The following is a 24,682-nucleotide window of genomic DNA, read 5'->3' as shown; positions in this document are numbered from 1 at the left end:
AGACCCTCCTCCAGGCAGGTACCAGTATCATCTGTATTAAAGGAGGATTTCAGGCCTCACCCGGTGTTACTGGACTAATGCTAGCAGTGTTCCCACTGACTCAGAGAGCAGAGAAGGCTGGAGAGCTTTTGCTTTGTTCCTTTAAACCAGTTTCCAAATGGAGAGAAATAAAATGCTCTGCCCTGCCTTCTGGGGTTGCAGCTTTCTGAATGCCAGTGGTTATGATTAGGTTTGTCCCATCCCCAGTGAGGAGTATGGGGCTCATGGTGTGCTAGATGGAAGCGGGGAAGGAACCTGGAGTGTTTCTGAGACCTTTCAGAGTGTTGGAAGAACTTGTGGGGGGAGCTGGTGGTGAAGGAGACAAACATGGAAGATCTGAGCTACAAGGACCAATGAGTCTTTTGGAAATTCAGGACTGAGACCCCTTCTCATTTCCGTCATGGGTGGGTATTCCCCGTGGGGATGATGCTACCGTGGTTCAGCAGCTGGAGACAAGACCCACTGCTTGTATGGGGTCTCCACCTCCTGAATGAAAATTCTGAGCTGGAAAGTGGACTGGTGTGGGTCCTGCACCACTGCAGGGTCCCCACGAACCACCTGGAACTGGACAACATTCTCCTCTGGAGACACCTTATTCATCCTGTGGGAATACATGGTACTCACTGGTTCTTGACCAAGTGAAGTCAGCATCTGTGTTCAGATTCGTGGCCAGAGCTATTAGCAAGGAAAGTGATGTGGCAAGGGGATGCACTGGAGGATTGAGTTCCCCATTCAAGTACAAGGTGACTGACAGGAGAGATGTGGCCCCATGCCAGCCCCGTGTTCACCCAGGAGCTGTAGGAAGGTGAGTGAGGGGTGGCAGGAAAGGACAAGTTCTGTTTTCTGCTTCCTTTTCCTATACTTTGGGCTGACGAGGAGTGCAAGGTCCCCTCCAAGTAAGGAGGTCAGTTCAGTGTGGATAAGAGCGAATGTATTCAGCTAGGAGCCCTCAATGTTGCACAGTGGGCTCTAAGTTGTCCATGGTGACATTTGAGGTGATGACTGCTGGGTCCATGGAAATGTCAGCTTTAGTGCTCAGATGCCATCAGAAAATCAGATGAGACATAAGGAGGGGATCAGAGAGGAAAATGAAAACATTTTGCTGCTGCGAAGCACTCAAATACAGATCCCTTCACCCCAAGAAGGGCACCCTAAGAACAGGCCCTGCAAAGGCCCTGGTGACACCAGGGTTCTGGAACACCTTCCAGCTGAGCTGGACTTCTTTATCCTTGACAAGGGGCCCAAGAGTGAACAGGGTAAAGATAAAACTATATATCACACATGGAGAGGAACTTCGCTCTCTACAGACAGAGGAGTGGGAGCATTGCAGGACACCTGTAACAGGCAGGTTTGGGTGGGACAGGTCACTGCTTGGGAAACTCCTTGCCGAGAGGGGCTGGAGAGGCAAAAGGTTTCTGTTGGTTCAAGTGGAGGTGAAGCACTTCTGAAAAAGAAACACCTTTTGACTTAGAGATGGAGAGAGGTGATTCCCCTTCACTACAGAGCCAGGTGGAAGCACACAAGCTTTTGCTCAGGTTTTGTGCTCTTGCCCAGGCACTGGCTGGGCAGCAGGACTGTGAGCTGGATGGGCCTGTTAAGGAGCTTCCCTTCCACTGCTGCCCCTCCAGCCACTTTCCCCACACCACATCTGCTTCTCCATGACAAACACCTGAGCATGGAGGGGGGGGCCTGTCCTCTGGGCAGCAGCTCCAGAGCAGAGCGAGTAGAGGCAGAGGAGCAGGGTCTCAGCCCTTTGCTCCATCCAGAACTGTATCCAGCAGAGGAGATTTAGGATAACTGCTCCATCATAGAATCCTGGAATGGTTTGGATTGGAAGGGACCTCAAAGTTCATCTCACTCAAGCCTTCCTCTGCACCAGGTTGCTCCAAGCCCCAGCCAACCTGGTTCAAACATTTCCAGGGATGGGGCAGCCACAGCTTCTCTGGGCAACCTGTGCCAGGGCTTCACCATTGTCACAGAGAATTACCTCCTAACATCTAATCTAATCCTGCCCTCTGTCCATTTGAAGCCATTCCCTGTTTTGTCCTGTTCCTCCATCTCTCGTCCCAAATCCCTCTCCAGCTCTCTTGGAGTGCCTTTAGGCACTGAGAGGGTCTCCCTGGAGCCTTCTCTTCTCCAGGTGAACACCCCCAGCTCTTCCAGCTTGCCTCCAGAGCAGAGGGGCTCCAGGCCTCGAAGCATCGCCGTAACCACCCTGTGCCCCGTTTCCGTGTGGCTCCGGCCCCGCATCCACCCCCGTGGGAATGCCCACCCTGGCGCCTTGGGGACCCCCTGTGTCAGCCCCTTCCTGGGCCTGGGGGTGCAGCCCCGATGCCCCTAACCTGTGCTCCCCGCTGGGGGGAAGACACCCCCGGGGATGGGGCCAGAGCCGCCCGTAGAGCTCTCGCGGCTCCGGGCGCTCCCCGGTCCCGCCCGGCCCCCGCCCTTCCGCCGGCCCGGGGAGGCGGAGCCGGGCGGCGGCGGCGGCGGAGCAGGTGGGCCGGGGCCGGAGCCGGAGCGGAGCCGCGCGGGGCCCTGCCCGCGCCCGCAGGTGAGCGGGGCCCGCTGGCAGCGGGAGCCGGGCTGGCATCGGGACCGTGGGGAGCGTCCTGTGGGAGCGCGGCCGGGATCGGGAGCGAGGGTCGGCGCCGCCCGGGACCGGCATCGCGGCGGGGCTGAGCAGGGACGAAACTATCGCCTCTCCCCGCCCAGGATGAATTCGGAACCCCCCACACACCCTCCTTCTCGGGCCAGGGGTCCCCCACCCGTGATCACCCCCCAACCCGAGGATTCCCACCCACGGCCACACCCCGAGCGCCGGGGATGCTCCGTTGCCCAGTGGGTGTGCTGCGCCTGTTGGGGGTCTTGGGGTTGGGGATCCCGGTACTGCCAACCCCTCCAGTCGCGGGGACCCAGGTGTGCAGGGCTGGGGAGTCTCAGCCAGCATGGATTGTGCCTGTTGTCTTCATGGGCCAGTGCCATTCCGTCATCTCCCATTGGCCTTTCCAGGACCTTTTGGCCTCTGGGACAGGTGGACCTATGGAACGGGGCTGCACCAGCCCTCCGAGCAGGACCTGTGGTTTGGGGGTGGAGTGGGACACATCTCCTGGCATTCAGGAGAGGGCGGCTGGGAGGGGAGAGCATCCCCAAAGTCACCGACTGCCCTGTGGAGCAGTCAGGAAGCAGCACCTTAAGGTCCCCAGAGCTGCGTCCTCCAACTGTCTTGGTGGCAAGCTGCCAGCCTGGCTGATCCCTGATGCTGCTGTTTCCTGGTCTGTCAGGGGACTCACACGTCCTCGCTGGAGCTGCTCTGGACTTCCTGTTGCAGCCCCTGCAGCCTGTCTGGGCTTTCCCTGGGGCATCAGTGGGATCCTGGGAGGAGGGAGACTCTGCATGCCCCCTTGCTGGGTTCCCAGCACACCAGGGAGAAGATCAGGTAGATATTGGATAAGGTGGAGGAGAAGCAGCAAGGAAACCTTCATCAGGGCCAGAGCAGACTGGTTTGGGCTTTAACTGGGAGATGCTGCCCTGGGAGTGGTGTGATTTCCTTCCCACCTTGCACACAGGTGGGAAGGGTGCCACCACCCTGGAGGAAGATGTGCTCCATGATGAGGCCCACACTGGCTGAGGTGTGAGGGACACCTGGAATGTGCCCAGTGGCTCTTCTACCCTGTCCCCAGAACCTGATACCTCCCTGCCAAGGGGATGCTCACCCCTTTCTGCCCCTCTGCCAGGTCTCCAGGCAGGGTCTCACTGCTGAGGACCTCTCACTCTGCCGAAGGCAGGGCCCACTGCCTCCACGATGGCGAGATGGCTGCCCCGCTCCACCGACCTGACCCGCTTCTGCCAGAAACTCAACCGAGTGAAGACCCTGGAGGATGACATGATGGAGACATCCTTCAACAGATGCCTTTCCACCATCGACTTGACACTGCTGGGCATTGGGGGCATGGTGGGCTCCGGGCTGTATGTCCTCACAGGCACTGTGGCCAAGGAGATTGCTGGCCCCGCTGTCATTGTCTCCTTCATCATCGCCGGCTTTGCCTCACTCCTGGCTGCTCTCTGCTACGCTGAGTTTGGAGCCCGTGTGCCCAAGACAGGCTCTGCCTACATGTTCACCTACGTGTCCGTGGGTGAGATCTGGGCCTTCCTCATCGGCTGGAATGTGCTGCTGGAGTACATGATCGGGGGGGCTGCAGTGGCCAGGGCCTGGAGTGGCTATCTGGACTCGATCTTCAACCACAAGATCAAGAACTTCACCGAGACCCATGTGGGTGCCTGGGAGGTGCCATTCCTGGCCCGCTACCCAGACTTCCTGGCAGCCGCCATCCTGCTGGTAGCCACTGCCTTCATCTCCTTTGGGGCCAAAGTATCCTCCTGGCTCAACCATGTCTTCTCGGCTATCAGCATGGGCGTCATCCTCTTCATCCTCATCATGGGCTTTGTCCTTGCACAGCCCAAGAACTGGAGCACCCAGGAGGGCGGCTTTGCCCCATATGGGCTGTCAGGTATCATGGCTGGCACAGCCACCTGCTTCTATGCCTTTGTGGGCTTCGACGTCATCGCAGCCTCCAGCGAAGAGGCCAGGAACCCACAGAGGGCTGTCCCCAGGGCCATCGCTTTCTCCTTGGGACTGGCCACCGGCGCCTACATCCTGGTGTCAGTTGTGCTGACACTGATGGTGCCCTGGCACTCGCTGGACCCTGACTCTGCCCTGGCTGATGCATTCTACAGGAGGGGCTATGCCTGGGCAGGGTTTCTGGTGGCCGCTGGCTCCATCTGTGGTGAGTACAGGCAGTGGCGGTGGGAGCTGCCTGCCCCGCTCACCATGGGGGCTGGGAACACCCCCCAGCCAGTTTGGGTTTGGGTCTGATGGGGTCTTCCTTCTTCTGCCTGTCCCTCAGCAATGAACACGGTTCTGTTGAGCAACCTCTTCTCCCTGCCACGCATCGTCTATGCCATGGCTGAGGACGGGCTCTTCTTTCAGATCTTCTCCCGAGTGCACCCCCGCACACAGGTGCCTGTTGTTGGCATTGTGGTCTTCGGGCTGCTCATGGCTCTGCTGGCCCTTGTCTTCGACCTGGAGGCCCTGGTGCAGTTCCTGTCCATTGGCACGCTGCTGGCCTACACCTTTGTGGCTGCGAGCATCATCGTCCTGCGCTTCCAGCAGCAGAAGGTGGATGTCTCTGCACCGGCAGCTGGTGGCCGGCCCAACCCCGAGCCCCACGAGGGTCCGTCCAGTGGTGAGCTGAAGGAGTACGAGTCCTTCTCCGACAAGCTGCAGCTGGTGGACAGGGACAAGAACAAACAGCAGCGGGAGCCAGGGCAGCTGAAGGCAGCGTTTGAGCCCTACCTGGAGTTCCTCAGCGACTTCTACCCAGGTGAGGTGGTCACAGTGGCCGTGGTGACCCTGATGGTGTCTGCCATCTGCCTCTGCTCCATCTTGGTCTTTGGCAACACCCACCTCCACCTGCCCACCTGGAGCTACTCCCTGCTGCTGGTCCTCTTCAGTCTGGGCTTCCTGCTCAGCCTCCTCCTCATCTGGGCACACGAGCAGCAGCACAGCACCCAGACCTTCCAGGTATGCCTGGGGCCCAGGCAGGGACAATCTCTCTGCAGGGGTCGGGGTGGTTGGAGCAGCTCTGATGGGCCTACAGGGGCCCCAGGTACAGCCTGCATTGTTACTCTCTGTGGTCACTGATCCCCAGGAGAGGACATCGCCAGCAGCTCTATGTCCATCCCATGGGATCACTCCTGCCCACCCTGGCCTCCCTCCTCTGCATCCCCACAACCCCACAAAGTAAGGAGAAGGACTCCTTACTTTGGCTGCCCTTCAGCTATGTGATGGAGCTCCTCTTCAGCCTCCAAACCTGTTCTGTGCCTTCTGTGCCACTGTCTCCTGTTTTCAGCCCATCTGAGCCCTGATGTGGTCAGTGCAGCCATGTGGATGGTAACAGCAGTGGTGACACCACCTCCCTGCCATACCCCTGCCCTGGCTTCTCCAGCAAGGACCACATTGGCTCTGGATCACACCAGGAGTTTGGTTCTTGTGATGATGGCCATGCCGACCCTGTCAGCCTCGCTCCCAGCTCCTGGCTCCCTTGTTCCTTTTGCCTGCCTTTTACCTTAAAAAAAAGTGCCACTTCTAGAAATTCCAGGGTGACAGTCCCTTTGTCTCCCGTGTTTGCCAGTGCTGCCTTTTGTCTTTATGATTTTAAGGATGAGAAATGTGGTCCTGCAGGTCTCAGCCCCACTGGCTCCTTTCCTCCCGCAGATCCCCCTGGTGCCCCTCTCCCCGGCACTGAGCATCGTTCTCAACATCTACCTGATGCTGAAGCTCAGCTACATGACGTGGCTCCGCTTTGCAGTCTGGCTGCTCTTAGGTGAGTAATCCAGCTGCTGGGATGCCAGCCAGGACTGTGCCAGTGGCCAGGCTGTGCTGGAGCCGCTGCTATTCCTGTCCCCCCTGCAGGCCTGCTCGTCTACTTCAGCTACGGCATGTGGCACAGCAAGGAGAACCTGCGGGAGCTGCGGCCCCAGCGCCTCAGCGCCCGCTACGTGGTGTTCCCCAGCGGCAGCCTGGAGGAGAGGGTGCAGCCGGTCCAGCCCAGCTCCCAGCCCACTGCTGGTCTCCCGGACACCGACACCGATGACTGCAAGAGATGACACCCCAGGGGATGGGGGCACCTGGTGATGGGAGCATCGGAACCCCCTCCCACAGTGAGGCCAGAGACCCATCCCCCTCCTCCTGGTCCCTATGACAGCAGAGCCACCAGGGCTGCCCTGGGCGTGGGGCTCCATCCGGAGAGGATGAGGATGCTCACCCTTACCACACGCTCCCCACAGAGCGTGGAGGGGCCGGCTCCCTCCCCCCCCATCCCCTGCACTCAGGAACTGGGTCTCAGCCCAGTGCCTGCCCTACTCACGAGGAGGCGTGTCCTTGTCACCTCTCCCCAAGTGCACCCTGGCACTGTGCAGCACACTTCCTGTCCACTGGCACACCCATGCAGCCAGGGATGCAGAGGTTCCCTGGGGAGTGGGACAGGAAGCCCAGCGCTGCCTATCCTGGCTCTCATCCTGTCTGCAGCTCTGACTGCAGCCCCCTTTCCTCCTGCAGAGCCCCTCTGCCTCCCTCAGAGTCCCTTCAGAAGGAGGCAGGGGCCTCCCCACAAGTATCCCTACCATCCCTGCCATCTGCGCCATCCCCATCCCCAGGGCTGCTCTCCTCAAAGGTTGGGACTGAGGGGGCGATGGTGGAGGAGGTAGAGAAGGGACATGGCCAGAGTGGGTGGCCCAGAAAAGCCAATGGAGGCTGGCACAGCAGCAACTCAACTGCATCTTCCCAGCTGCTGGAATTGCCCGTTTCGGGGGGAGCTGGGGGCCATGCCCGCTGGAACGTAATGCCATAGCCAGGCTCCTGCCCCAGCCCTGAGCGGGCTGTGGGTGCTCAGGATCCCAGATGTGTTGCCTTGTCGATGGAGGTCCCCAGCAGCATCCCTGATCTGCCTGGAGCTGGCTCCCCGCTTTTGCTGTGCCCTAGCAGCACCACCTGCCCCACCACGAGGGGCTCAGCCCCCCATGATGCCCCTCCCAGGCTCTCTGGGGCTTGGGATGCACTCAGCAGGTGCTTTTCAGTGTTGCTCCCTCCCCAGTGATCATCCCCATGTTCTGGGGTCACTCCAGCTATAAGGGTGTCATGGAGGGTCCCCAGCAACACTGTTGCAGCCACTCCTGGCTAATTTGCCCATGGCTGGGCTAAAGTAGAAGGGAGGGGGGTTTCAGCATGTTTTGGAAGTCAGTGGAGCTGACCTGCCAGGCCTTGCCTCACGGACACCTTGCTCCATTTTCATCCTCTGCATCCTGTGAGGAGCCAGGGACTGTGGGCAGGCTGGTCCATTGCTTCTCACTGACCAGTCCCTGGAGGGGCCTAGAGAGGCTGTGGGGATTCTCAGTAGGATATGCTGGCCCCTGGTGAACCCCTCTGCCGGCGCTGCTCCATGTCCCGCCTCGCCCTTGCGCTGCTGCCACTGGAGCAGCACGGCCCCACTGTGCTGTGGCCCTGTTTGGCACCTCTGTTTCGTGGCTTGTGAGCACTGGCTGACTCGGTCACCCTCATAAACACTGGTTCTGCGATGGCTCTGGCTTGTTGTGCTCTGTGTCCCCAAGACTCCTGGTGGGAAGCTGCTCCCCAGCCGATGCTCAGGAAAGCCCCCTAAAAGCGTGGGGAAAGGGTGGGTTGTGCTGTCCACTGCCACCCTGCTGCCACGGGGGTTCCAGTCACGAGGACAGGCTCCAGCCAGACCCTCAGAAACCAGGACCCCACAGGACTGGGATAGGCTGGGACTTGAGCGTTACAGTACACAAATACACTGATACTCACCCAGATGGGCCTGACTCCCCTGTGAACAGCAAGGACGATGCTGAGCAGCAGCGGGACAGGGTAACTAAAGCCAAAGGGATGGGAAAACTTGTGCAATTAATAGGAATTAACAGATAACCTACAGATACCCCACCACTGCTCTTCTCTAGAGAAGTTTCTTTCCTGAGATAACAAAGTCCTTCTTCATTAAAAAAGCAAGTGTTCAACAGACACCTGGGGAGGCAGAGGCTGAACCCTCCTTAGAAACTCCGGTTTTAATCTCAGCAGTAAATCCATTGTCAGCTGGATAAAGGCGAGTAGAAAGAACCACAGAGATACAACAGGAGAAGGGAGCCTGGCGTGGGGCTGGGGAAGGGCAGGAAGGTTCTCACAGAGCAGGATGGGCTGAGGGTCACAACACTTTAATCCTTCCCTGGTGGAGGAAAGTCAATGGCAGTCATATTGCCAGGGCTGGGCTCTGCCAGCAGGGTTCTCAGTCAGCCTTTTAAGCTGACAAAGACCAGAGAGTTGTTGAATGAGCCTTTCAACCATCGATATTTAATCTATTTGAAATCGTTCATTTGTAAAAATGCACAGAAATCGCTGTTAGGCTACAGCACACAAAGCCAGCATGGGGACAGGGGACTGGCGGGGAATTAAAGGATTGAAGCGTAATTCCCAGGTGCCTGGGAGGCCAGTGGGGCCTCTTGAGCACACTTATGTGTTGGTTTTTTTTAAACAGTGTTACAAAATTGGTGGGTTCATGTGTCATACACCATCCTACTGCAGTAACATGCCCTGCACAAAATGTGTACAAATCGATTTTTAACGGACTACTCATTAATGCACACAGAAAAAAAGGGGGGTGACAGCAGCCACTGGCACCCCAGCAGCTCTCCAACAGAGATTTGTTCCTAAAAATTGTATCAGCAGGGAAAAAAACAAATCCAAAGTAAACAGCATCAGCAGGGCTTTAAGATGGCAGCCTGTAGTGTGAGAGAAAACATCATCTCCCCAAGTTGTACCTCCAATTCCAAACAGATTTAAAACTAAACCATCTCCATGTGCAGCTCCCAGAACTGCATTTCAAGCAGCCACTGCTTCCCTGTGGCTGATCATACACCTGTTTTCCAGAGCAGTACCTTTCTCCAAATTAGATTAAAAATAGAAATAAAGTCCTGTTTTCTGGGCAATGGTGTAATCAGGCTGCAGGAAATCAATCTAATGCCAGAGCTGCAGGGAAGTACACAGGCCAGTGCTGGAGTGGCTGGTGCTGGGGCTCTGGGAACTGAGAAAGGCTTTAGGGGCCATGGGGCAGGAGCAGCTCTGGCACACGTGTTCCAGCTGGGCTAAGAGGGTTAATGTGAGCCCTGGATGATAATCCCCATGGACAGCGTGGGAGTGGGTAGGCAGCAGCTGGGGATGGCTGAGCCTTGCCAGTGATGCTGCTGGTCTGAGAAGACTGGGAGGGTAGCTACCAGGGCAATGCCTTTTTTTGTGCCCTGTCCCATAAGGCAGGTGCAAGGAGACAAGGGGAAACGCAAATCCAGAGGGGAATAACATGGGATTTGTACTAGAGAGAAAATCGATGCTGGGGCTGCCACCCACCCCCTTTAAATGGCAGTGAGTGACTGAGCCCATGGCCCTCAGCCTCGTCCCTGGGTGCAACTTGGAGATGCTCCAGGGATGGCCATAAGAACTGAGCTCATGATGATTTCAGAGGCTTCAGCACACAGGATCACTGCTGCTGCCCACACAGCCCCGGGGATGGGAGCCATGGGAGCTGCAGGGATCACTGGGCAGTGGGACCCACAGGGGTCCCTGGGCTCTTGCATGGGGAAGCACAGGAGAGCAGGAGTCACAGGGGAACAAGCAGTCACTGATGCACTTGCATAGCTGAGCCCTGTCTGTGCTGGAGGGAGGAGGAGGGGAGCCCCGAGCACTGGAAGGGAGTGGTGGACTGGCACTCAGGACAGAGCAGCTCAATGTCCTAATTAAACCACTTCCCATCCTCACATTCCTAAACTATCCCTCCCCGCTCCCCCCCCCCCGGCTCTGAAAGCAGCACTGACGAGCGGCTTGGTGAGGCTGGCTGTAAGTAATCCTCTCATTATCCCTGCCATTCTCCCCTCCTCCTCCTCCTCCTGCAGACACAGCCTCAGGATGAGGTAAGCATCACACTACCAGCAGCGGTCTATCTTGTTCCTACTGCCGGCTGGGGAATGGCAGAGCATTAAAAGATGGCACAGATCAAGATGGTCTTGTTTTCCCCTCATCCCTCCACGACGCGCAGGTGCTCAAGCACACGGGTCCACAAATCATTCCAGGAATTTTTGTGCTGTGTCTCAGCAGTCCCGGCAGCCAGGCTGCTCTGGGGCCATGGCTCTTCTCTGTCTCACCACACTTTCTAAGGAGCAGGAATGTGCAGGCCTGTCCCGGTGGCAGACTCGGTTCCAACAGCAGATGCATCCACTGCATTCACTTTGGGAACAAAGAAGGAAAAGCCCATTTCCTCACATGTAACACACCACGCAGACACAAAACTGCAGACACCGGTCTCAGTGATCTTAGAAGTCTTTTCCAACCTTACAGATTCTATAAAAGGAGAACAAATCTTCCCCATGTGCACAGGAGACACGGCATGAAGCAACGGACTGCAACTGTCATGAGGGAGATTTAGGCAAGAGATCAGAAACACTTCTTGAGGCAATGACAGCTTGGCCTGAGGTTAGGAAACATCAGTCGTCCAACAGAGGGAAGGGGCTGCAGTTCCTCTGGAGCCAGGATGGCTGATTTCTCATGATCCCATGCTTCCCTTGCTAGACTGGAAGCATTTTAGGGCAGCACTGTGGGTTTTGATCCTTGCTGGGACAAGAGCCAAGGCACCTCTGGGCATGGCAGCATGCTTGATATCCTAAAGGACATGAAAGTCCTCAAGAAAAATGCTCAGAAAGCACAAAAAAACCCCTTTTCTGTGTGTGGGGAGCAGCTGGAGTCACACTGCAGGATTGCTGCCCAGCCCTGACTCCAAACACACTTGTTAGATTCTACAGCTAAAACTTTGTGATCACCTATGTAACTTACACCAGAGGAGTTTCACATGGAATCAGGCAGTGAACTTCCCTGGAGTAATAATGTTCATTTTCCAGAAACAGGCAGCTGGAGCAGTCCCAGAGTGCTGCAGCAAAACAAGCTGGCAGATATTCTAAGTGATGGGCAGCAAGGAGAGTCAAGGCCTCAAAAGGCCACTGAGCAAAGTGAGAGCTGCTCAAGAATTCAGGAAAAAATACCATTAGTGGCAATCAATACGGATTTGTGTAACCTCTGTGCTTTAATGGAGAGAGGAGCCTGGAAAGAGGCAGCAGTGCTGGCGTGCTATAGCACCTTCAAGAGGCATCCAACTGCTACCTGGCAATTTACGTAAAGAAAATAAAAAGGAAAAATATGGAATTGACACTTGGACCAAAAAAAAAGGCTCAGTACTGGAACCATTGAGTCCCTCATGAACAGGGGACTCAAAAAATATTCTGTTGAGTTATTGCAACTTAAAGAGAACACAACTGAGTTTGTGGAAAGAGGAACCGGGATTTCAGCAGGGGAGATCACCAGCAAAATTGGGAATAACTGGTATAACAGAACTATAGTTCTCAGTGTAACTCTCCACGTTAATTCCTCACAACCTTTTGCAGCAGCTGCCAAAGCACATCAAATCCCTCCAACTTCCCACACAAAACCTGCTCCGGCTGCCTGCTCCCACTTCTCCCGGCAGCCCTTATGGAGGGCAGATCCCACCTGTGCACGGAGCAGGCACGTGCTCCTTTTACCTCAGCCACCTCCTGACCTCATCAAACCCACAGGAGAACTGGATGCTCAACATCCAGGGACATCGCCCTGTAAAACACTGCTGGCTTACCTGGTGTTTCTAGGTTCCTAAATGGTATGTTGATAGGTATATTGAGCCTAAAACCACCCAGCTCTGACTTCAGTGACTGATGAATCCATGTGTGTCAAGGCAGAGCCAAGTGGATCTTCTCCTTGGTGTATTTTTTCATAGGACTTTAATTTGCATCTCTTCTTTGGACAGCACAGGAAGGACTAGGGGCAAAGGACATAACAGAAACAATAAATGGTGAGCAAGTATTTTAAAACATAAGTACTTACACTGATTTAAATCAAGGCCCGTAAAGCTTCTATGTTCAATACATGCAGTTTTCATCTGGAGATCGAGGGGGTGGCAGGATGATTCTGACAGAGACAGCCCAGATTTACAGACCTGACAACACGCAAGAGACCCCTCCAAATGGTGTGGACAGACAGATGTGAGTCCAAGGTACAGGCCTGATTTATTGGATATGTAACTATAAAATGATTTACACATTTATTGGACAAACTTCACTAGGTAAATCATAGCATTATTTTCAAATAAAGAAGATAAATCTTATAGAATTGTAGAATCATTTAGGTTGGAAAACACCTCTAAGATCGAGTCCAATCATTAACCCAGCACTGCCAACTCACCACTAACCACTAACCTCAGTAGCCCCTTTCAGCCTGAGAGGCTGGAAAAAATGTTTCTTATTTTAATGAGTAAAATTTTAATAGAATAAGAACTGTATATAGACTACAAAACAATTTCTGTATTCATTTATCAGTTAGAAATTAAATAATTCAAAACATTCATTATAGTAATTTTGACTCTAAAAAAGGAAAAACTAGAAACAGAGAAAGGCAATATGTCAACACACTGGATGATTTTTCTCTCATACAGACTCCAAGGTCTGTATGATCCTGGGTCATTGATGGCTCTTGGACAGGCACAAGGCCAATAGCACATCATGGCATTCCCACTTGTTTAAACAGATGAGCTTCATATGAGCTCTCAGAGTTTAAAAACAGGAGTGAAAACAATTTCCACCTCCAAGCCTTTGGCCAAGGGAGCTGCCCTTGACTATGGAAATGGTTCTAGTTGATTTTAAGTTTCTTTAATCCAGTGTTTTCTGCTATTGCTGTTCCAAAAATTTTCCTGAAGAAAAAAATACATGAAACCAAACAGTTTAAGAGTTAAAAGTATTAAGTTTAAAAGGAAGATTGAGTTAGTTCAAGTATTTCTCTGCAACTGTCTCTATTACCTCTAGGCAATTAAAACTACAACATATTATTTCTTTTTCTACCTCATTTACCACAAACTCAAAGCAGAAGCTGCCAGCGAATCATCTGTGTTCTCTGACCTCGGGTTGCCAACATAGCAAAGACTGAAAATCCAATCGCCATGACAAAGCTGGGGGCTGCTGCTCCTGCATGCAGCTGTGGCCGCCCAGCTCCTTCTCCAGCCTAACAGAGCCTGAAAGCCAACATGAGCACCAGGCAGCTCTCACAGCCTCCCACCAGCTGGTTCTGCTGGCAGAGCAGCCAGCTCTGATCTCTTTAACCCCTCCCAGAGCCCCTGGAAATCAGAATAGGTTTCCTCAGCAAGTGTTCTGCAAGTTTCCAATGGGGCAGGAAAGAAATGAGGGTTCAACCAGCACAGAAGAAAAGGAAACCATTGCCAGGCTTGAATACCAGACTTGGGAGAACTGTTGGACTGTGAAAGGAACAGGAGGTGAGGCGGACAGGAGTGGAGACAAGCAGCCACTGCAGCCTCCAAAGGTAAACATGAGGAAAAAAAGCAGAATGAAACTGGGAAGGATGCCAAGTGAACAGCTGACGGCCAGAAGCGATGAGGATTAAAGTTGTTTTCTTTCTTGTGAGCCAGAGAAGCCCACTGAAGACATTGAGGATGTTCAAGGAGGAAGCTATAGCGGGTGAGATGCGTGAGGATTGAGGGTTGTAAGGGAGTGGATGGAGAGGACGTTAAAATTTTGCATGAAAGACCCAAACCTGGGAGAACAGCACGAGGTGTGGCATGGAAGAGAAAAAATTCAGTATCTTCCTTTCTGAGTTTGCGCCTGTGGCAGTTTGAGCCACAATTAGAAATCTAAAATCCAATTTTTAGGCTTCCCCCACCCCTTCTCAACAATTTATCCTAACACTGAAGAGAACCTTTCAGGCCAGAGGCTTCTGTAGGGGAAGGGGGAAGTATATACATTTATTTACACAAATAAATACTATACAAACTAAAGGCAACTATAGATATATATATATATTACATTACTATCAGTCAGTCCTTTCAAGCCCCTCCTTTAACTTTAGTCCAGGAGCAGCCTTTAAGGCTGACATGTAACACAGTCTTTTGCTGTGGGAGTGTTCTGGGCTCCTGAACACTCCCTCCTCACCAAGTTCCAGCAGTTGTTTGTTGGAGTCTCTCCTCCTCATGAAGTCCAAGAAGATAGCTTTGAGTCCTTGCTCTTCTGTTGCTGGTGATTCCTCCCTCTCGGTGTCTCACCTCAGTTCGTAAGCTGCTGTAGTGTAGCTTAGCTTATCAAGTGTCCACATCCTGGAATCTTCATTCCTCCACATCAGTTCTCGGCTGCCCCCGGTCAGCTTCGGCAGGCAACTCTCCAGCTCTTGGCTCATCTCCAGTTTCGCCTGAGACTCTTCTCCCGAGTGCCGGGCCTACCTCCACGGCCCACTCTCTTGGCTCAGCTTCAATTCTGAGCCCCTCTTCCACTTACAGTGGAGGGAAAGAAAAAGCCCCCCCTCTACAGCTTCACTGCAGAAAAAGAGGGGGAAGAGAGGGCTTGGCTGCAAAGCCTGCCTCTCTCCTCTTACCTCAGGTGCTGTGAATCTCTTCCTTCACAGCACACACTCCAAATGGTGACTCTAACTCTAGCCAAAGGCTGAGTTGGGGGGTCGCAGGGCTCCTCTCTCCCCCCCGGAGGTGAAAAGAGGGAGCCCAGCCACCCCCTGGTTTTGTCCACCTACACACAGCAGACACCAACAGCAAAACAACCCAGACTGCCCTGCCAACAGCTTCCGGTGCTGTGATATGTGATTTTGAGCAGAAGCGAACAACATGAGTGGTGATTGGCTCTCTAGGGAACACTGCCCTGGCACTCAATCACCTCTGAGCCCCCCCAGCTTCTCAGGGGGGGCCAATTTCAAATTATGACAGCACCCATCACAGACAGTGCTGGAAGTAGAGAGATTTGGAGCACAGCTGCAGGGTGAGACCAGGAGTAGGGAGATTTGTGAATCTTCCTCTTGGAGATACACGTCTGGGGTTGCCCAAGGACAGCCGGAGATGGAGAAGGTGAAGTCTGTGACAGGAAGGTGCAAAAAGGAGAGGAGCCTAAAGGTTGAAAGGTGAGGGATGAGCCATGACCTCCCTAGGCATGTTCTGCACAAGTGGAGAGTCCAGAGGAATGGATGGGGAGTTCATCACAGCACAAGCGAGCCTGGTGACACCAGTGCTGACAAAGGCCCAGGGAGCAGTAGCTGAGTTTCATCTCACCACACAGGAGTGCTATGAACACAAGGGTGTAGAATTAAATAACAGCTGCTTAAAGTCAGGAGCCAATGTTACTATGCAGTAACAAGGTTGAGACCAACAAGAAAAGAAATAGTTAAAGTCAGGAGCCAATGTTACTATGCAGTAACAAGGCTGAGACCAACAAGAAAAGAAATAGTCAAAGTCACTAGCAAAGGGAGTCCCCAAACACAGGCTGACAAGGGTGTACATAAGTACAAGATTCCCCTTCAAAAATAATTTCAAGCTTTGCTAGGAAAGACAAGACTGGATATAGTTTAATTTATGTTGCTAAAGGATTAATTTATCTTCCCATAAAAATGATGAAAAATACTTCTGCTGTCACTATTCATGATGCAGAGGGAATGGAAAAGGTTGTGGCCCACTGTGCCCCACAATGTACCTCTCCAGGCATCACTTCTATGCGGCAGTCTGTGAGTACACCCAGAGAAAGTGCCCCGTTAGTTTACTTAGAGATGCTCTGAATCCTGACCTTGACATTGAAGCCTGTATTGCTCCCAGAATCCTGCTCTCTGTCAGTGGGAATTCTAATTTCAAAAATATTTACAGTTAAACAGAAGCATGGCCATGACCTTGTGATTATAAAACACAACCTGGTCTAGCGGAAGGTGTCCCTACCTGTGGCAGGGGGTGCGGCTGGATGGGCTTTACGGTTCCTTCCAACCCAGACCCCTCAGTGACTGTGTGGCTGTGGTTCGGGCTCAGGGTGACGGAAGGCACGGCCCGCCCAGCTCGTTGCGGCCCGCTCCGCCCGCCGCCATCTCCGGCCGGGCCGCGCCGCTGCCATGGCAACGAGGGCGGGGCCGGGCCGCAGTGCCGGGGGTGCCCCCCACCCGCCGAGTCCTCAGTTCCTCGCGGGTGTCCGCGAACCCCGCACCCCGTGGCCTCTGTCCCCGCTCCGTGTCCGCCTTTCCCCCTCCGTGCCGCCATGCCGGGCTCGCCCTGCGGGCTCCTGCTCGACTACAAGACGGCCAAGTTCTCCCTGACGCGAAACCGGCGGGTGGGGCTCCTGCACCGGCTGCTGCAGCTGAGCGCGCTGGGCTACCTGCTGGGGTACGGATGTCTGCCCCTGCCCTCGGGGGGCGGCCGGGGGTTCCTGCTGGGGTAGGGATGCCTGCCCCTGCCCTCGGGGGGCGGCCGGGGGTCCCTCAGCGTCCGCCCCCCCCCCCCGCAGGTGGGTGCTGCTGCTGCGGAAGGGGTACCAGGAGCGCGACGCGGCCCCGCGTGTCGCCGTGGTCACCAAGGTGAAGGGGGCGGCTCCCGCCGGGGCCGCGGGCCGGCGGCTCTGGGACGCGGCGGATCTCACCTGGCCCCCGCAGGTACGGCCGGGCCCCGGGCGGGGGCGGGGGGGGGCACATAGGAGGTCAATCCCCTTGGCAAGGGAACGCCGCCGGTACCACTGGCCTCCCAAAGCCCAAACGTGGCCATTACTGCCTGTTCCTCACGGTGACAGTGTCACAGGGTATCCCCTGGACCCACCCTGGTGTCACCCTCCTCACTGATGGTACCTTCTTGCTTCCCAGGGAGAAAATGTGCTTTTTCTGGTGACCAATTTCATTGCCACAGCCCAGCAGGCCCAGGGCACCTGTCCCGAGGTGAGTGCCAGGGCTGCCCCAGCCCAGCCCCCAGGGGGTAGTGGATGGAGCCATCTGTCCTGCTCCTCGGTGGAACCCAGAGGAAGACCAGATAAAAGGGGAAAATGGATTTATATTCTCAACAAACCTGATTCCCCTCATTCGCACTGCTCCATAGCTCTTCCATGCTCATCTGCACTTGCTCTGTCATGCCTGCATGAGCCAAGGTGTATATCCATGCTCTCTGGCCAGAACTGCTTGTGGTTCTGGCCAGAACTGCTTGTCCTTTGTCCAGGACAAAGGACACTTGGGGCCTCACCAGCTCTGGGCTCCTTGGGTGGTGGCACTGTATGACCATTCCAGGCTTTCTGCTGCCCTCGAACAAGGGGATGCTTTGACACACAGTCCATGAATACCTGTGTCATGTTTTCTTGATAACTCCTTGCTGCAGGACTAACGTCCATTTTAGCATCCTGTTTTTAGGAGGAACAAAACACAAGGTCTAGGTGGTTTCCCAGCCAGCCAACACTTAGTGGTATATGTTCTCTGAGAGAAGTCTTCCCTTTAAGACTGGGGTCAGGCCAGCTCCCTCCGCTGAGCTCTCCCAGGCTGGACCTGGCTTGGTAGATGGGAGCAAATGTCCTTTAAGCTGAGCCACTCCTAGCACCTTGTGCCTGAGCCAAGCACTGATTGTCCTAATGGTCTCTTCAGCTCCTGCTGTGGCCAGATGCTGTGGGAGAGGAGGAGCAACCCTGGTTTTGGGTCAGGGAAAATAGCACTAATGATCCATCTTTAAAATGCTGACAACTCCTGAAGTCCTTACAGGGAGGAAGACAAGTGCTGTAGGGCATTTTAGGGCTCTCACAGGCAGCCACAGGCATCTCTCGGTGCTAGTTTTGCAGTGTGCAAGCCAAGGACAGAGGGAGCAGAGGATTTCGTCCCGTTCCAGTGCTGGAGTGTGTGTGGGTGCCTGTCCCAGCCTGCACCCCGTGCTGATCTCCTCAGGTTCTGGCTTTGAGGCTGTAGGTGACATTCATATTTGAAAAGCTTTGAAGATTTAGCAGTGACAGCTTTTGGCTTTGCGGGGAGTTAGAGCAGTCTGAATATTCTCTGACTGTTCTTGATGACCAAAGTATTCAATGCTGGCAGATCAGTGTGTCTGGGGCCAGAAGCAGCACCAAACACAAGCCGAGCTGTTTTAGCAGCTGTACACACAGTTACTCCTTGCATCCTTTTATCCCTCTATTTTCCAATGTTTGTTCCTTTTCAGACCACCTAGTTCCCTCCTTTCCATGCCTTCTCTTCCTTCCCTAAACAACCCATCCCCTAAAACACCTGTGCAATACCCAAATGTTCTCCTGCATCCCATAATGACTCTATACCCCTAGGCAGTGAGCCCCCACCCAGCCCAAAGGTGCTGCTCCTCTTGGCTCACGTTAGTGGGTTTCACACCTAAACAAGAGGCTGAGGCTGTCCTATGGCAGCCCTGGGAAGGCCTGGACAGACCCCCACTTCTTCTGACTCCATAACTGGGAGTTCTCTGCCTGCATTTGAGCCTCTATGCCCCCTGGGTCTTGGGGAGGTGAATTTCTAATGGGCTAGTGACTCCTGCCATGGCCTGGGGTAGCTGGAGAAGGTGTTAGTGGTATTCCCCCACCTGCCATCATCTCTCTGTGTTTGAATAAGAGGTTTTTACTGCTCCTGGGAACCAGGTAGGTCCAGAGTGAGGGTGAAGCTTTCCCTGTCTCTTGTAAAACTTGTGTTATGCTGGATTTAGGTCTACTAAGCTCTTCCCCAGGGCATTTGTTGTGGTGCTTTACAAGGTGCTTAATGGGCTCAGTCATTGAGGCCCTCATGCTGGTTCCCAGTTCCAGCTGAAAGGTCTGAGTTAGCTCTGGAGAATTCCTCTGCTTCTGAGGAGCAGGAGACGTGCTCCCAATAGCATGGAGACAGGCGGGAAGGATTGTCCCTCAGACATGCCTCTCTCCTCATTGGCTGGAGGCTGTCCAGGGTCTGGACATGGTGAATGGTCTTTAACTGTTTGGGAAGTACTTGAAGAAACAGGAGTAGAGGCACAGCAATGGGGGTGAGTGACAGCATGGCCTCAGGTGGCTGCACAGCACAATGACAGCACTTGTCTCTTGTCCCTCCCAGAGCCCCTCTGTCCTTGACGCGATGTGCACAGAAGATGCAGATTGTCCCATGGGAAACCCTGTGGTTCATGGCAATGGTACTGGGAGTTTTGCTTAATAAACATAAAATCCTAGAATGGTTTGGGTTGAAAGAGAACTTAAAGCTCATGCAGTCCCACTCTCCTGCCATGGCAGGGACACCAGCCCAGGTTGCTCCAAGCCCCGTCCAACCTGGCCTTGAACACTTCCAGAGATGGGGCAACCACAACTGCTCTGGCCAGCCTGTGCCAGGGCCTCACCACCCTCACAGGGGAGAATATCCCATCTAACCCTGCCCTATGGCAGTGGGAAGCCATTCCCCCTTGTCCTGTCATTCCAGACTGTTGTCCCAAGTCCCTCTCCAGCTTTCTTGGAGCCCATTTAGGCACTGGAAGGGACTCTAAGGTCTCCCTGGAGCCTTCTCTTCTCCAGGCTGATGAACCCCAACTCTCTCAGCCTATCTTACATTCTCTCATTTTTAGGGATAAAAACTGGGAAATGTGTGATATTCAATGCCACCCGTTCCACCTGTGAGATCTATGGCTGGTGTCCTGTGGAGAACAGTACCCTGCCCAGGTAATCACAGATAAGGGGATAGCAGGTATTGGGAGCTTTGATTTCTTCCCTCTGTCTAACCAGGAGCCTGACCCTGAGACTCGCCCAAGGGCAACTGTGTTCAGGGAGACCTTTGACATCAGTCTCCCAGTCAGTTAAGGTCAGAGGACTTTACGCAAGAGCATTTCTTGCAGCTGTCCATTGTGGCCAAAATTTTGGGATTGCGGATGAGACTGTGGAGCTTGGGGAATGGGGCTGTGCCTTGGCCACTGTGCAAGACTTGAGTTCATTGGTGGTTGTTTTCCAGGAAACCTCTTCTGGCTGAGGCGGAGAATTTCACTCTCTTTATAAAAAACACTGTCCACTTCACCAAATTTAACTTCTCCAAGTAAGTACGGTGCTTCTCAGCCAGCCTGAGCCCGGTCCAGCCTCAGCACTGAGCCTACTTGTCATGGGGCTGAGCACCTGAGGCTATGTGAAGCCATGTGCCACCCAGGACAGGTGGTGCTGGGCAGTTACAGGCAGGATGGATGTTCAGGTGAACACCCTATGTGTGCAGCTGTAAAAGCAGTGGGATGGGGACACCTCAGAGAGAGGGACTGGCCATGCCCATGTAGAGCACTGCAGAAAGCTGGACTAGGCCATCCAGGGAGTGAGACTAATATTTTTGCCTTAGTCCTTGCAAAGTGGTTTCACAGAAGCCAAGTAAAGGGCTGCACTGACCTCGCAGCCCCAGGCATGCTGACTGTGCTGCCTTATCCTGGCAGAAGATGCAGTGTGGGGCAGCTGAACTGTCCCTGCTGTCACCCCTGGAGCACTGAGTCGAGCTGGGTGGGAGCTGGGTGCTGGGGGAGAAAGAAGAAACACAGGGAGGTACAGGGGAAGGCTATGGCAGATGCTATAAAAGATGAATACTCTGTGATTCCTCTGGGACGGTTTTACTCCACCCTCTCTCCATCTGAGGCTTTAGGCAAGGCAATGACTTTCCCCCCACTGAGAGCACTGGGGGGCCCACTCCAGCAGAAGGGTCTCCTTTTCAGTCCCACAGACAGGCTTTATGACCTCCCACACTCTGTCTCCCCGCCCCTGCTGTCTCAGGTGCAACACTTTGCAAACCAGTGACCCCAGCTATTTCAAGAGCTGCACATATGATCCAGTCTTCAATCCCTCCTGTCCTGTGTTCCGTGTACGTAACATGGTGGAGGCAGCTGGAGAGCACTTCGGAGACCTCGCACTGCTGGTACTTAGTTTTTATAGAAGTATGGAAGATGACTCAAAATTCCCCGAGGATGTGAGCAAGAGGCAGAGGACAGGACTGACCCTGAAATGCTAAGGGAATGTATGATCTAGGAATGTCTGAACAGTAAAGAACTCAGCCAGTTTCTGATCCCATGCTTCTCCTGGAGTAAAATGTGTTTTGCAGGGGGGGAGCATTGGAGTTCTCATCAAGTGGGACTGCAACCTTGACCACCCTGCTGCCCAGTGCCAGCCACAGTATTTCTTCAGCCTGCAGGACACAAGGTACAATTTCAGGTGAGGATGCTGGGACAGTGGCCACATGGGGCTGTGGGATGAGCACACTGCAGTCATTTGAGATCTCAGTTCTGATGGGTGCTCTGATGGGGCACAGTTTGCAGGTGTCATTTGCAAACTCACCTTCACTCGGTTCACCAGTCTGGGTGGGAGTGTTGGTCTGCTGGAGGGCAGGAGGCTCTGCAGAGGGATCTGGACAAGCTGGATCCATGGGGTGAGGCCAGTGGTGTGAGGTTCAACAAGGCCAAGTACCGGGTCCTGCATTTGGGCAACAATGGAATGGAATTCCAGCGCCATGGAATGCTACAGGCTGGGGGGCAGAGTGGCTGGAAAGCTGCAGGCAGAAAAGGACCTGGAAGTGAACGTGAGCCCAGGTTGGTAAGGCCAAGGACACCTGGACTGTACCAGCAATGGTGTGGCAGCAGGACCAGGGCAGTGACTCTCCTCCTGTCAAGAAAGACATTGAGGGGCTGGAGCATGTCCAGAGGTGGGTAGGAGAGCTGTGGAAAGGTCTGGAGCACAAGTCTGACGAGGAGCGGCTGAGGGAGCTGAAGGGGCTCAGCTTGGAGAAAAGGAGGCTCAGGGGGGACATTCTCACTTTCTACAACTCTCTGATGGGAGGGTGGAGCCAGGTGAGGGTTGGGCTCTGCTCCCAAGTAACAATAGACAGGACGAGAGGAAACAGCCTCAAGTTGTACTAAAGGAGGTTTAGATTGGGTATTTGGGAAAATTTCTTCACAAAAAGGGCTGCCCAGCCCGGCAGAGGCTGCCCAGGGTGGTGGTGGATTCACCATCCCTGGAGGGATTTAAAGGCTGTGTAGTTGTGGCACTTGGGGATGTGGGTTAGTGGAGAACATGGTGGTGCTGGGTTAAGTGTTGGACTTGATGATCTTAGAGGGCTTTTCAACCTGAATGGTTCTGTGATTCCAAGACGACAGGAAATGGTAAATCAGGGTAGGGCCTGTTAGTACCAGGATGCTATGGCAGATCTGCTGTGTTTGGAGCTATGCATAGCATTACTTCCCTGAGGCAGGGTTCTCTGGCTGTCAACACCTGAACTGGGTGCACTGGGAGCTGTGTTTTCCCAGACTGGGTGCTGAGGGGATGCAGATGCCCCACTGCTGATGCCAGCCAGTGAGTCATGGCAACACATGTATCACCCAGGTCCCAACCTGGAGGACACCAGGTGTGCACAGGTACACAGTAGCCCCAGCAATTCTTTGGCACTGGCAGCCCACTTCCCTCACTGCTTTCTGAGGTGTGTCCAATGTCTCCCACAGAACTGCCTCTTACTACTGGGGCTCCCAGCGGCAGCTCTACCGGAACCTACTGAAGCTTTACGGCCTCCGCTTCGACATCTCCGTGCACGGCCAGGTACCGTGTCCTGCGCAGCCCCGGTAGCCCCCAGGGCTGACTCCTCGCACCACTCCCCGCTGCTCTCCTGCAACCACCCCTGTGGCTTCCTGCTGCTGTTGCTTCTTCCCATCCTGGTGAGCTCTTCACCTCTTCCCGGAGTTTTCCAAGTAGAGTGGGAGAAAATGATCCCTTTCATTTAAAGAAAAACCTCTTGGTTATTCCCTGAGCAGGGAGGCTTCCCTCCCTGGGGGTCTGACACAGGGGCTGCGAAATGTTGTGTAGGCAAGGTGAGCTGGTCTGGGTCTATGGGCATCTCTGAGGGTCTTGAGGGGGAAGCACCCTGCCAAAGGACAACCTGAACTCTTCTGAACCTGGACAATTAATCCCCTTTTGATTAATTGTACCCTCAGGGACAAAAGGTGTGGGCATGATCATGGCTAAACATGGCCCAGCCATGTGAGCTGAGAGCCCTGAAACCTCCAGTGTCCTGGGCTCCTCCCACACCATGGGCAGTAGATGAGAGGAGGATTCTGCCCCTCTGCCCTGCTCAGGTGAGACTCCACCTGCAGAGCTGCTTCCAGCTCTGCAGTCCCTAACATAACAAGAATGTGGAGCTGCTGGAGCAAGTCCAGAGGAGGCCACAGAGATGTTCTGGGGCTGGAGCCCCTCTGCTCTGGAGCCAGGCTGGGAGAGCTGGGGGTGTTCACCTGGAGAAGAGAAGGCTCCAGGGAGACCTTAGAGTCCCTTCCAGTGCCTAAAGGGGCTCCAAGAGAGCTAGAGAGGGACTTTGGACAACAGCCTGGAGTGACAGAATAAGGGGGAATGGCTTCCCACTGCCAGAGGGCAGGGTTAGATGGGATATTGGGAAGGAATTCTTCCCTGTGAGAGTGGGAAGGCCCTGGCACAGGTTGCCCAGAGAAGCTGTGGCTGCCCCATCCCTGGAAGTGTCCAAGGCCAGGCTGGACAGAGCTTGGAGCAACCTGGTCTAGTGAAAGGTGTCTGTGTCCATGGTGGAGGGGTGGAATGAGATGATCTTTAAGACCCCTTCCAACCCAAACCATTCCATGATTCTGTGATCGCTGACACTACTCTGTGCAGCATCACTGACATGCAGTGCTCAGCTGTGCAAGAAGTTGTCTGTACTGAGAGCTCTTGGCACCCTGAGAGATGTCCACAGCTGGACTGTCATGCTCAGCAGCGCCCTTTGCACCTGAAGAAGGTGAAGCACTGTGCTGGTTTAAAGGTAAACCAGCAGGGGAAATGAACTCAACTCAAAAGAGAGATTATAAATCAGAATAACAATTTAATAAAATAATACAATAAGTACAATTAGACAGACAAACAATTGGTTTTAACCCACAAAACCCAAATATATAACCCAGCACCTTGGGGCATGAACAGAGTGGTGTTCTTTGGGCCCCCTGAGTCCAAAGGAGAAAGTGAGGGGAAAACCTGTTGGTGAGAGTGCTGTTGCAGTCTGGTCAAGAGTGGTGATTGCAGTCTGGTCAAAGTGGTGATTGCAGTCCAGTTGAGGGTGGTGGTCTCAGTCTGGTTGAGAGTGGTGAGCTGCAGTCTTCCTCTGGATCCCACGAGTGGTAAAAAGGTTCCAAAACTCCAAGTTTATATATTCTCCAGTTCAGGCAGGAATGTTCAGCCCCTCCCCAGAGCA

At 54.1% G+C, this 24,682-nt stretch overlaps 2 protein-coding genes and 1 long non-coding RNA gene across 9 annotated transcripts in view; 2 read left to right on the top strand and 1 right to left on the bottom strand.

The window, feature by feature from the left end:
* The first annotated feature begins 2,520 nt into the window (after window positions 1–2,520).
* Window positions 2,521–8,174, top strand: SLC7A4 (solute carrier family 7 member 4). Of its 2 annotated transcripts, none has more exons than XM_017835871.1 (5): window positions 2,521–2,590; window positions 3,774–4,823; window positions 4,944–5,620; window positions 6,314–6,422; window positions 6,512–8,174. In XM_017835871.1, exons 2-5 carry the CDS (start codon window positions 3,842–3,844, stop codon window positions 6,703–6,705), a joined length of 1,962 nt encoding a protein of 653 aa, XP_017691360.1. In that variant the 5' UTR covers window positions 2,521–2,590; window positions 3,774–3,841; the 3' UTR covers window positions 6,706–8,174. The 2 variants fall into 2 exon arrangements, with proteins under 2 accessions (XP_017691360.1, XP_017691361.1); XM_017835872.1 differs by having other exon boundaries at window positions 2,524–2,590; window positions 3,606–4,823.
* Window positions 8,175–10,956: 2,782 nt separating this feature from the next.
* Window positions 10,957–16,604, bottom strand: LOC108507683. Its single transcript, XR_001878227.1, has 3 exons — window positions 16,443–16,604; window positions 12,312–12,493; window positions 10,957–11,312 (listed from the first exon to the last, which is right to left on the bottom strand). It is a non-coding gene; the product is annotated as an uncharacterized LOC108507683 (long non-coding RNA).
* A 48-nt stretch (window positions 16,605–16,652) lies between these two features.
* LOC108507681 (P2X purinoceptor 6-like) overlaps window positions 16,653–24,682 on the top strand; it is a 10,659-nt gene continuing 2,629 nt past the window's right edge. For all 6 annotated transcript variants that reach the window (XR_001878225.1, XR_001878226.1, XM_017835875.1 and 3 more), the window contains exons 1-9: window positions 16,653–16,877; window positions 16,999–17,143; window positions 17,348–17,419; window positions 19,553–19,628; window positions 20,052–20,145; window positions 20,432–20,512; window positions 21,223–21,364; window positions 21,548–21,657; window positions 22,938–23,031. Coding sequence is in view for 4 of the 6 variants with exons in the window: in XM_017835875.1 (XP_017691364.1) it covers window positions 16,753–16,877; window positions 16,999–17,143; window positions 17,348–17,419; window positions 19,553–19,628; window positions 20,052–20,145; window positions 20,432–20,512; window positions 21,223–21,364; window positions 21,548–21,657; window positions 22,938–23,031 (939 nt within the window). In the remaining 2 variants the exon portion in view is untranslated. The remainder of the gene's footprint in view (window positions 16,878–16,998; window positions 17,144–17,347; window positions 17,420–19,552; window positions 19,629–20,051; window positions 20,146–20,431; window positions 20,513–21,222; window positions 21,365–21,547; window positions 21,658–22,937; window positions 23,032–24,682) is intronic.

Source organism: Lepidothrix coronata, unplaced genomic scaffold (assembly GCF_001604755.1).
Source record: "Lepidothrix coronata isolate B3197 unplaced genomic scaffold, Lepidothrix_coronata-1.0 Scaffold265, whole genome shotgun sequence".
NCBI lineage: Eukaryota > Metazoa > Chordata > Aves > Passeriformes > Pipridae > Lepidothrix > Lepidothrix coronata.
This window is presented reverse-complemented; position numbering and strand designations above follow the sequence as displayed.

What these genes read in the sequence shown, in the direction of transcription:
- SLC7A4 (XM_017835871.1), top strand. Translation starts at nt 3,842, where the DNA reads ATGGCGAGATGGCTGCCCCGCTCCACCGACCTGACCCGCTTCTGCCAG. An exon ending in ACAGCACCCAGACCTTCCAG is followed by an intron (nt 5,621 to 6,313) that starts GTATGCCTGGGG and finishes TTCCTCCCGCAG; the next exon opens with ATCCCCCTGGTGCCCCTCTC. An exon ending in TGCAGTCTGGCTGCTCTTAG is followed by an intron (nt 6,423 to 6,511) that starts GTGAGTAATCCA and finishes TCCCCCCTGCAG; the next exon opens with GCCTGCTCGTCTACTTCAGC.